Source organism: Oncorhynchus tshawytscha, linkage group LG12 (genome assembly GCF_018296145.1).
Source record: "Oncorhynchus tshawytscha isolate Ot180627B linkage group LG12, Otsh_v2.0, whole genome shotgun sequence".
NCBI classification, from domain to species: Eukaryota; Metazoa; Chordata; class Actinopteri; order Salmoniformes; family Salmonidae; genus Oncorhynchus; species Oncorhynchus tshawytscha.
Genome location: NC_056440.1, coordinates 28,772,317 through 28,783,184, shown reverse-complemented (window position 1 = coordinate 28,783,184; position 10,868 = coordinate 28,772,317). Strand labels below are relative to the sequence as shown.

The 10,868-nt window shown below is 45.0% G+C and overlaps 1 protein-coding gene across 3 annotated transcripts in view; it reads right to left on the bottom strand.

The window, feature by feature from the left end:
* Positions 1–1,697: 1,697 nt before the first annotated feature.
* The window catches only part of LOC112262890 (probable E3 ubiquitin-protein ligase HECTD4), a 73,069-nt gene continuing 63,898 nt past the window's right edge, over positions 1,698–10,868 (bottom strand). For all 3 annotated transcript variants that reach the window (XM_024438720.2, XM_042331569.1, XM_024438722.2), the window contains exons 63-75: positions 10,695–10,840; positions 10,189–10,292; positions 9,875–9,998; positions 9,117–9,307; positions 8,789–8,935; positions 8,463–8,582; positions 8,217–8,372; positions 8,007–8,110; positions 7,208–7,429; positions 6,687–6,853; positions 6,275–6,470; positions 4,789–5,011; positions 1,698–3,767 (exon numbers count right to left, since the gene is read on the bottom strand). In XM_024438720.2, the coding sequence (XP_024294488.2) occupies positions 3,631–3,767; positions 4,789–5,011; positions 6,275–6,470; positions 6,687–6,853; positions 7,208–7,429; positions 8,007–8,110; positions 8,217–8,372; positions 8,463–8,582; positions 8,789–8,935; positions 9,117–9,307; positions 9,875–9,998; positions 10,189–10,292; positions 10,695–10,840 (2,037 nt within the window). In that variant the 3' untranslated portion in view covers positions 1,698–3,630. The remainder of the gene's footprint in view (positions 3,768–4,788; positions 5,012–6,274; positions 6,471–6,686; positions 6,854–7,207; positions 7,430–8,006; positions 8,111–8,216; positions 8,373–8,462; positions 8,583–8,788; positions 8,936–9,116; positions 9,308–9,874; positions 9,999–10,188; positions 10,293–10,694; positions 10,841–10,868) is intronic.

Here is a 10,868-nt window from a genome sequence, read left to right as displayed (position 1 = left end):
CCTACTTGCCACATAACCACATAAACAAGGCTTTCAAGAGGTCAACTGGAATTTCTTTGAGGCCAGACACAGCAAGGGGGCACCAGATGGGGGTCGAGGGGCCCTCAAGAGATCTGCAGATAGAGCAGTGCACCATGGAAAGGATATCCCAGATGCACAGGCCCTGTACACTGTCCTAAAGGGCCCCAACTCCTCTGTGGAGATGTTATTCATGTTGTTGAGGTAAGATCAGAGGTAACTCTCCTTCCTCCCCATACACACATACATACATTTTTCTTGTACAGTAGCTGGTTGAGTATTGAAATGTATAAGGTGTTTGTTACTCATTATATCTTATAATATGCTTTCTCTTCTCACCTCAGATGCCTGTCTTAGATGCCATTAAAGGAAGGATGAAGATTCATCAGGTTATCAGTGTCTCACCAGGCCAGATAACATACGGGGACATTACTTGTCTGTGCAAGAAGGATAGTGGCATGTTGGACTGTCTTTGTTTTCAGCTCAAAGAGGCAACCCTGGGTGACCCTGCAGCGTCTAACCAGCTCCCTGCATCTCATGACAAGCATGACACCATATGGCGACCTGGCACAATTGAACTTAATCACGTAGAGGAGTGGTGTGTTGTCAATTATGACCATGAAGGATACCCTGGTATCATCATGGATGTAGAGGAACATAACATTAAGGTGAAATTGCATCAAGTCCAAAGGAAAATATTTGTTGGTACTCAGATGGACAGATCATTTGTCTGATGCCAGAGCCACAGGCTGTTAATAGATGCTCTGTGCAGATGGAAAAATCCACCTGGAAGTATGTGGAAGAGCATTTGGGGTGAAAGGGGGGAGATATGGAAAGAGGGGGAGCGAGAGAGAGGGAGAGGAAGAGAGGGACAGGAATGTGTTTTAATGCTAATTCCAATGATTTTGTACCGCCAATGTATTTTTGAGCTGTTTTTCACAATGAATATGTAACTAAATAGCAGTTCCAGTGTTGTTACTACATGTATTACTATGTAGATGTCTATTCAGGGTTTAATTCATGTTCTGTCCCGTTATAGCGGTCCACTCTGTTATACCTTGGTCCACCCTGTTACCTTGGCATCTTATTCAAATTAATTCAGTTTCATTGTCAAATATCAAGAATTTGTGTCATGTATTTTAGAGTAAGACACAGCCAACACCACACAATTATAAACTTGGATAAAATATAATTAATACCGGTCTCAATTTAGAAAGATAAGGTTAGATGATGTTCTGTATAAAACCACACATCGTATACAAAATCTGTTATTTCTTTATAATTTGACCTGAACAAATGGACAGGGTTGACAAGGGGACACAAAAGCTTTATGAAAATGTAAATATGATTAAAATAGTCCAATGAAAGTCATTAAAGACAGTTAAGTGCATGTCCGTAACAGGGTGGACATATCTTATGGCTGATTCACTGAAAATGTGTTTATAATTGTCTAACTCTAAGTGCTGGAGCTTGGCCAACATGCTTTTCTACAAGTATAATATTTCCTTTTCAAATGGTACCGTTTTGTGATATTGACCCTCAAACAGAAAAAAATATCAAATATTGATGTGACTTAATCCTTCCGCTTAGCCTCCTTGGGCGCATAGGGCAGTCCGTGTGTTTTTCCTGAGTGTGTCTCCTGACACTAACACAAGAGAAATAAGTGAACAACAAGACGCTTACATCAAGAAATGTTTTATTGTGACACAGAAATCTCAAACGCCATCTTATTCTTTGCCCCTCTATAATCCATTTTAGAGATCTGTGTTATGTTTCTGATGTGCAGAGGTAAGACAGTAAAAGTTAAGTTAATGCAAACATAAATAATTGTAATAAATATCAAGTAAATGTACAGCACACATTTTCTTACCGCAACACCCCTTTGTATGAATATGTCCGTTTTAATGGACTATTCAAATCCTCCAAAAGGAGGTAAGAACAGAAAGAGTGTCCTTGTTAGCAGCGATTTACCCTTTAAAAGAACAAAACCAAACTAATTTGGCAAGCAATCCAAACATCCATCTCAAATATTTAGTGGTAGCTTTCATTGTGTTCTTCAGGTCCCATCCAAGTCAAATAGCTGTTTAACTCACACAAGAAAGCATGTTTCACCATTGAGTAGAAGAGAATGAGCGGTAGAATCCATCTGAGTTCCAAGACATTAAGGTGACATATAACTAGTCATTTCAAAATTGGCAAAAAATAAAACCCCAACAAACTGGATATCCAATAAAGAATATCCTAGATATATCATTTTTATAATCCTATTTTTCCCCTGGAAGAATAGCGCAGAACAAAACAAAACAAAAAAATTATTGTTGAAGTGAAGCATCAAATATAATGTAGAAGTCTATTTACATGTTTTCTTCTGTGAAGTCCTTACACAGCTAAAACATTTTGGTTATGGGTCAAACAAAAAAGCAGCAGAACCACTGCTCATTCGTCACAGGAAATATATAAAAAGGCTAGACCCCCTGGTGAGTGGATTGTGTGTGTTTGGCGGGGGGATTCGGCGCACATTCAGTAGCACACAAGCAGTGTGGGAGGGCAGCTTGGGATAACAACATCTCCCTCAAATTTCACAAAGCAACACAAGTTTCGTAACCTGAAATGCAAGTATAGCAGACCTGGCAACCCAGAAAGCCAGACTTGACAACCAGGTAGAGCTTTAGTCTGTTAGTCCAACTTCAGTGTACCTGACCTTACCCTGCTGCCACGGCTACTAGGATAGTTTCAAAACTGCAACCTCACGTAATAGATTAATATGACTTTTTACAAGACTTATATACATACCCTCTTTATAGACTTAAATAAACCATATTCACTGTATATATAGGCTGATAGTTAGTTTAGTCTTTTAGCAGTCTATATAATGCCATACAGAGTGCTTGTCAACGTTTTGACTGCAGAGAGCAGACCTGGTAAAAAAAAACATAGTTTCCTTTTCTATGTCAAACATCAAACAATACACAAGCCTTGATTCCAGAGGAATATTTGGAGTTTCCTTTTCACACAGAGTCTCCCTCTCCCCTTCTTGAGGAGGAGGTGCTTGTGGTAAAGGCATGCCTTAGAAAGAGTACCCTCTGGAAGGGTGGGAGGGGAGCAGTAAGAACTAAGCTTAGAAGACCAAGTCCTCTGAAAGAGGGATGGGGAGAAAAGTGAGGGGAAATAAGGTGGAAGAGAGAGTACCTTTCCCTATAATCAAAAAGGGTATGTGCCCTGTCACAGGTCCCTCCCACTATGTGTGTAGTGATCAGTCAGCTCACTGCCACTTCAAAACAGAAGAGATAACAACATTAGTGTCAAGGAAAGTGGGGTTGAACTCAGCTCTGAAAAAAATTGTCAAAACACACTCCTGAAATGCTCAACCTGATTAGAATGTTTTTGAAATTAAGCAACGCCAAACATAAAACAAGTAGAAAAAAGAAAAGCTTCAGTGTCTTCTTGGAAAGCAGGTTGGCCTTCTGTTCTGTGGGTAGCTCCAGGAGAGGGTGGAAGTAAAGTTGGGCAGGAGAGGGGTTGAGAGGGTGGGACTGTATGGGTAATAAATAGTAGGGTTGGTGTTGCAGCTGCATTTATATGGAGGTGGTGTACTCCATCCATCAGGTCCCTTTAGCCGCTGAGAGGGTCCTCACGGTAGTGGATGGAGTAGCGCAGCTTCTCCAGCATCACATCCAGGGAGCTGTACTGGGGCAGCTTCACCATAAACATACAGGTCTCCACCCGGATGTAGCGAGAGTCTGGTGAACCTGGCAAACACACAAATAGGTAAACATACTGGATGAAGAAAAATCATCTTAAAACATGAAATGTAATATTTACATTTGAGGTTTTCTTTTAGGACACTGGCTTCTTACTTTATCTTAATGAAAAAAAAAACATCAGTTGCAAAGATGTGAAGAAGTTTTGTATGGCTTATGTTTTTGCTATTGTGAACTCGTGAAGTTGTACATACAACAGCCGGATCGGCTAGTCACGGTAAAACATTCATATGTTTTACTCTTGTTTCTATTCCTCTGCTACTACTAGTAGGATGTAATTGACATTTGGCACTAATTGCAGGTGGAAATGTTACATGTATAATATAACCTTTAAAACATTAAACATCTGCAGAAAGAGCCACTGCACTTCTACTATGTTCAAATTCTGTTCTGCTGAGAGTATTATGTGCAGTCTGGAAAGTCATTTTCCATCAATTCCATGTTCTCCATGTCAATAATGGCCCATAGTATGATTGTTATTGCCTGGAACAGAAGCAGGCTGTCTCGTTTAGGGACCCTAACCTCTAATCTATGGAAGCTACTGTACTCATCAATCTAGTTTTACTGTTCATACTGTTGCGGTTGGAGTCTGACATTGGTTACATTTTTTTGTTGCTATCTAAAATATAAAAAGTTGGGGTAAAAAGTCCTTTGAGCAGCTTTGACACTTTGGTCTACTCTAAATATTCTTTGGCGTTTGATCATAAGGTCTGAGGTGATCAGTTTTAAGATAACAGCTCTGCATCTTCTCCCCATAGAACATCCCCTACTAATTAACACACAATACATCCAGGAAGGGTGAAAATAGAAAATCATTGTTTCAAAGTCCGCCCACGTTTTAAGACAGTGTGAGCTAATAAGGACGATGAACACAATCCTCCCAAGAGTTTGTGCACAAACAGCACAGAGGACATCAAGCACTTAGTAACCCGTGTGGCTTTGACTCGTGTGTCTGTTGTCCCACTACAATCTCCTAAGACACACACCACTGACTTTTCCAGGCACTTACCTGCTCCCCCGTCCGGAGGGGCGATCTTCATGGGGTAGGGAGGTACGTGGGCGGTGTCCGGGCCCCCGTCCTTGCAGGGGCAGGTGAAGGGGACGCGCTCCTGGTTGCAGGAAAACTTGATGAACTTGCAGAGCTCCTCCTGAGTGAAAACCTCCAGCGCCATCCAGAAGAACTCAATGTGCTGGTCGGTCTCCATCAGACCCACCTGATACATGGTGTGGGCCTACAGAGAGAGAGGTAACAGGGGTTCATGCAAAACAGGGACAATTATGGGACTCTTCTAGGCAAAGACATTCACTATTACTGCCCACCAAAAATATTATCTTCTCATTACTCTATACAATAACTCTTACTTCTTAGTGGTGGATGAGGATGGTGGAGTGATGATTGAAGGTGTGTGTGTCGTAGGGTTTCAGAAGGGGATGTGTATAGTAGGTGTGAGAGTCCTAGGGTTTCAGAAGGGGATGTGTACAGTAGGTGAGAGTGTCCTAGGTTTTCAGATGGGGATGTGTACAGTAGGTGTGAGTGTCCTAGGGTTTCAGAAGGGGATGTGTACAGTAGGTGTGAGTGTCCTAGGGTTTCAGAAGGGGATGTGTACAGGGTTTCAGAAGGGGATGTGTACAGTAGGTGAGAGTGTCCTAGGGTTTCAGAAGGGGATGTGTACAGTAGGTGAGAGTGTCCTGGGGTTTCAGAAGGGGATGTGTACAGTAGGTGTGAGTGTCCTAGGGTTTCAGAAGGGGATGTGTACAGTAGGTGAGAGTGTCCTAGGGTTTCAGAAGGGGATGTGTACAGTAGGTGAGAGTGTCCTAGGGTTTCAGAAGGGGATGTGTACAGTAGGTGTGAGAGTCCTAGGGTTTCAGAAGGGATTGTGTACAGTAGCTGTGAGTGTCCTAGTGTTTCAGAAGGGGATGTGTACAGTAGGTGTGAGTGTCCTAGGGTTTTGGAAGGGGATGTATACAGTAGGTGTGAGTGTCCTAGTGTTTCAGAAGGGGATGTGTACAGTAGGTGAGAGTGTCCTAGGGTTTCAGAAGGGGATGTGTACAGTAGGTGAGAGTGTCCTAGGGTTTCAGAAGGGGATGTGTACAGTAGCTGTGAGTGTCCTAGGGTTTCAGAAGGGGATGTGTACAGTAGCTGTGAGTGTCCTAGGGTTTCAGAAGGGGATGTGTACAGTAGGTGTGAGAGTCCTAGTGTTTCAGATGGGGATGTGTACAGTAGGTGTGAGTGTCCTAGGGTTTCAGGTGGGGATGTGTACAGTAGGTGTGAGTGTCCTAGGGTTTCAGAAGGGGATGTGTACAGTAAGCGTGAGGTGGCAGGGAGGGTATGGTATATGTATTAGCTACCTCGCACTCTCTGCGGGGTTGGAAGAAAGCGGATATTTTCGGTTTTCAGGGATACAGTATTTTCAATCTAACTTCCGTTTCCCCTGAAAAACGGATGTGGGGACTCTGCTAAGGCGTTTTTACGCCTGCTACGTTAGGTTAGCTACCTTGAGAAAATCCAGGTTGATGTAGGGCAGGCCACAGGTTCGTAGCTCCACCTCCAGGGGGCTGAGCATGGTGAGGAGCTGCAGGGGAATGATGGAGCCCAGGCCTGCACGCACCGCTGTCATACACTCCACATTCTGCAGCTCCCTCAGGCGCAGGCCCCGCACTGCTCGCGCATACACATCCTTATTCTGCCAGCTACAAACACACACACACAGGACAGACAGTGTAGAGGGATAGAGGGGTTAAACAGAGATAGCACATTCTGTGAAAGTCAGAAATTACTGTGCTGAAAGGACAAAATTATTTGAAGAGAAAAACTGACAGCTAAAGGGAATCGCATTAGAGAACATCAACAAAGACCCATACGAACTAAACAAGTCCCAGGGCCATAGAGACAGAATGTCACTGTACCTGACACCAAGGTTGTGCCCCCCCTGGCACAGGTCCACCTCCTCTCCAGTCATAGTGATGTAGGTGAAGGTGCAGCAGGGCTGGCTGGGGGAGTCAGGACTCTCTCCTGAGTGGTGCTGGGTCGAGATCTCTGCACACAGGGCCTCCAGATCGTCCTCGTCACTCACCTGGGTTGCAGAGGGAAAGGGTCAGGTAGAGGTCAATGGAACACTGTTCTTTGGGAACAAGGGTGGGAAGTTGTATGGTGAAACTACAGTCTGGGTTTGAACTGTAGAAAGCAGAAGTCAGTAGTGACTGTATGGAGTTTACAGTAGAAAGGGACTGGTCAATAAGCTAGCTATTGGCCGAACCATGGAACATCTGCATACAGCATCATCAGTTTTTTGATGGGTTCGTTTCTGGTCAGAGCTTTCAAAACTTCCAGGGAGTCAGGGAGTAAGTCAGTTCCTCCTTTCATTATCAAAATCACCTCAACTTCTCCAGAAACATGACCAATATGCATGTCTAAATGACTCTCTTACACCCTCAAACTTCTTGACGTAGTTGTATGTGAGCAGGTCGGCCTCCTGCAGGTCCTGCTCTGGGTCCAGAGGCTCACCCACCAGGCTCTTCCAGAAGGAGCCCAGCAGGTCCAGGGGCAGGGGCACATCTGCCCGGATGGCAATGCCCAACAGCTGGCCAAAGAACTGCAGCAGCTGCTCCTCCGCATAGCTGATCGGACAGGGCGTCAGAATATACTTCCCCTTTGGAACAAAACAGCACAGAAGCACCACAATCAAGTTAGAGAGTATTCTAGCCTATCAGTGATACAGTGATCACTGGCCATGTAGTGCCCAACTGGTTTGCAATCCAGACACGGTTTACACTCCTATTATAAACTGGGTGGTTCGAGCCCTGAATGCTGATTGGCTGACAACCATGATATATCAGACCCTATACCATGAGTATGACAAAACATGTATTTTTACTGCTCTAATTACATTGGTAACCAGTTTCTAATAGCAATAAGGCACCTCAGGGGTTTGTGATATATGGCCAATATACCACGGCTAAGGGCTGTATCCATTCCGGCGATGCGTTGTGCCTTAGAACAGCCCTTAGCTGTGGTATATTGGCCATATACCACACCTCCTCGGGCCTTACTGCTTAAGTATATACTGTGGGGAGTAGGATTAATACATATGTGCACTAACTATTGAGACATTATCATCGTTCCTGGTGTTAAAATGGTGCTGCAACCAGGGAAGGCAGATGGGGTTGGGGGGGGTCACTGTACCTTGTTGCGGTGAAGGCAGATGGGGGTTGGGGGGGTCACTGTACCTTGTTGCGGTTGGCTGCTGCACTGGGGCAGGGGAGCAGCAGGGAGAGGGCGGAGCTCTGGAGTTCCTTACACACCTGCCACAGGAAGTGACGAAAGGAGCCACCTGGGGAAGTCACAGAAGTCAGGGGTCAACTTAGACAGTGTTTCAGTCTTATCAAACAGAGTTCATTCCTATAGGACAAAGGTGGGAGAAGAAGGTTGATACTAACTGGTGCCGTGGACCTCCTCTCCAGTGAAGCGGATGTTGAAGGCATAGGTGGGGTCTCCTCCGCTGGCCAGCTTCACACACAGCTGGGACGAGGGCACACAGGCTAGCTGGCGTGCCGCCTGGCAGAAGTAGGTGTTCTCTGAGGAACGGATCTCTCCTGGAGGAACACACACCATCAACACTCAACGTAGAGGGCATAACGCGAATGAACGTAAAACAGGGCTCTGGGCTTGTCCTGTGAGCTCACCTCCAACAATCTCCAGAGGGTCCAGTGTGATCTCAGGGGCAGCGTGGTCTGCAGTCCGCTGTACTGTGGCGTTCAACACCTGGTTCATCACTATCACTTTGTTATCATAGAACACCAGGCCTGCATAGAGATAGGGCGGAGGTAGAATGAGTAGGTCAGCAAGACTGTTTTAATACTATTCATATGCCCCACCTACAGCTTAAACGATTTAACAACCAGCCAATTCCCTGACACACCACTCCTTAATGATCCATACAGCACACTGTTGCTGTGTGCCATTGACCTGACAGAGCAGTTCTGATATGTTATTTTTGTGTGTGTGTCACCTTTGGCCCCAGAGAGCAGTGCTGCGATGCTGTTCTGGTAGGTGTGTGTTTGTCTCAGCTCCACCAGGGGCAGGAAGAAACTCTCCAGGGTGTTGTTGAGAGACTGCAGGAGAGCAAAGCGCAGACGCAGGCTCTCCACAGGCACATCTACACACACACAGGGGAAATGTGAACACAGCAACACATATACGCAAATACACATTCCCACCCACTCACTAACACGCGCTTACACTCATGATTACTGATGTCCAATACCACACAAACACGTGTAATAATAGACTGTGTATGTAAACTAATGACGTGGTATGTCAGTGAGCAGGTCACATACTGAGAAGACAGGCCACGCGTGGGTCAGCGACGTCACTGGGCTCCAGGTAGGCCTCATGGGGGTGCAGCCTGGCAGGTGTGATGGCCAGGTGACCACACAGCCTGTTGATGTACTGAACCAACGCTACGTCCATCTCCAGGCTCCACCTCCTACAGGCCTTTTGGGCATGCCGCGTGTCTATACAGGTACATCTGGAAAACCAGAGGAGAGGGAATACAACCTAGTGGTTAACCACTACATATGAACAGATCCTCTTAATGCAGATGTAGGATCTTAATTTGATCACTATTGTTGCTGAGATTTCCTGCACAGCAGGAAAACGTGTAGTATATTTGATGTTTAAAAGGCTTCTGAAGTTTGTAATTTCCACTTTAAAATGTCAGACTTGATTTGCCCTAACGAAAAATGTATCAACCCTTACAAAAATGTAAATGAATTATAATCCACATTTCCTGGCTCAAATCAAGATCCTACATCTGTGTATAATATGGCTTAATCTGGCACCAGCTGGCATTCTCTAATTACAGAGATTACATGTACTGTACAGTGCAGTATAGTATGTGATTCAGATGATTACACGTGACATCATTTCTTAGAGTACATCATGTGTAAATGTGTGATGTGTGTTGACGTAACAATCACAGTGTGTTCCATGCTCCAACTGTTTACAACATGCTCCAGTCATGTGTGTTCCTTTCCACAATCGGAATGTGAAGGCTGACTGCAGGGCCTGGAGGGGGGCGGGTCGCCAGGCTCACCTTTCAAAGTGAAGGTCGTAACCGCAGGCCAGAATGGCCCTCCACACGCTACGGATGTCCTGCTTGGCCCGGTCCACAGCAAACTTATGGAAGCCCTCCAGAGTCAAGTACTTCTCCTCTGGGACTACGTGAGAGGGGTGAGGGAGGAGACAATACATGTAGAAATACATTAACAGACTCACAGATGCATGGACTTTATGCTCTCAGTTTCCATCTAGTCATCTACATTCTAACTGGAGGGAACTGTTCCTCAGCTCCAGAGAGATATTGGCTAGACAGATGGGTAACATGAGAGGGTACAGAGTGGTCAGTACCTTCAGGCTTCTTGGCAGGAGATTTCTCTGTGTCCTTCTCATCAGGCCTGGATTTCTCAGGGGACTTGGGCTTCAGTAGAGTCTTCTTCTCACTCAGTGCAGTCCTGACAGAGACATGGAAAAAGGTCAGGAACAGGGGCCAATGGAAAATGTCTGTCCAAATGAGTACTGACGATTGTCATGGCTGAAATAACAGTATACTGAACGAGGCTTGATTTGATGATTAAGCAACATTTAATCACTCTCCATTTTCCTTCTGTAAGTGGATAAAGAATCCACAGAGAACAGTTTTTATTGCTATTTTTTTGTTTCTTAACATGAGAATTGAATTCGTAAGACTCGCTATTTAAGTAACACATTTCAGCGTGGGAAGCATAAGCGAAGGCTCTTAGGGGGAGTGTAATTTTGAAACCCACCACTTTCCATAATTACAGGTGGGAGTGGAAACTATTTCAGAAAATGGTGTTCAGGGTGGCATTGTGTGTGTGGTGAAGGACAAAACTCACCTGACGCTGTTGAGCACAGACTTCTCCTTGCTGGGTGGTTTGGTGATGGGTCTCTTGGTGCTCACCACCTTGACTGCGTGCTGTTCCTTACCCGCCTTGCTGTATTTGTTCTTGTTGGGCTTGGGGGTGCCATATTTACGCAGAATCTGTGGAACATATAACACTGCTCAGACA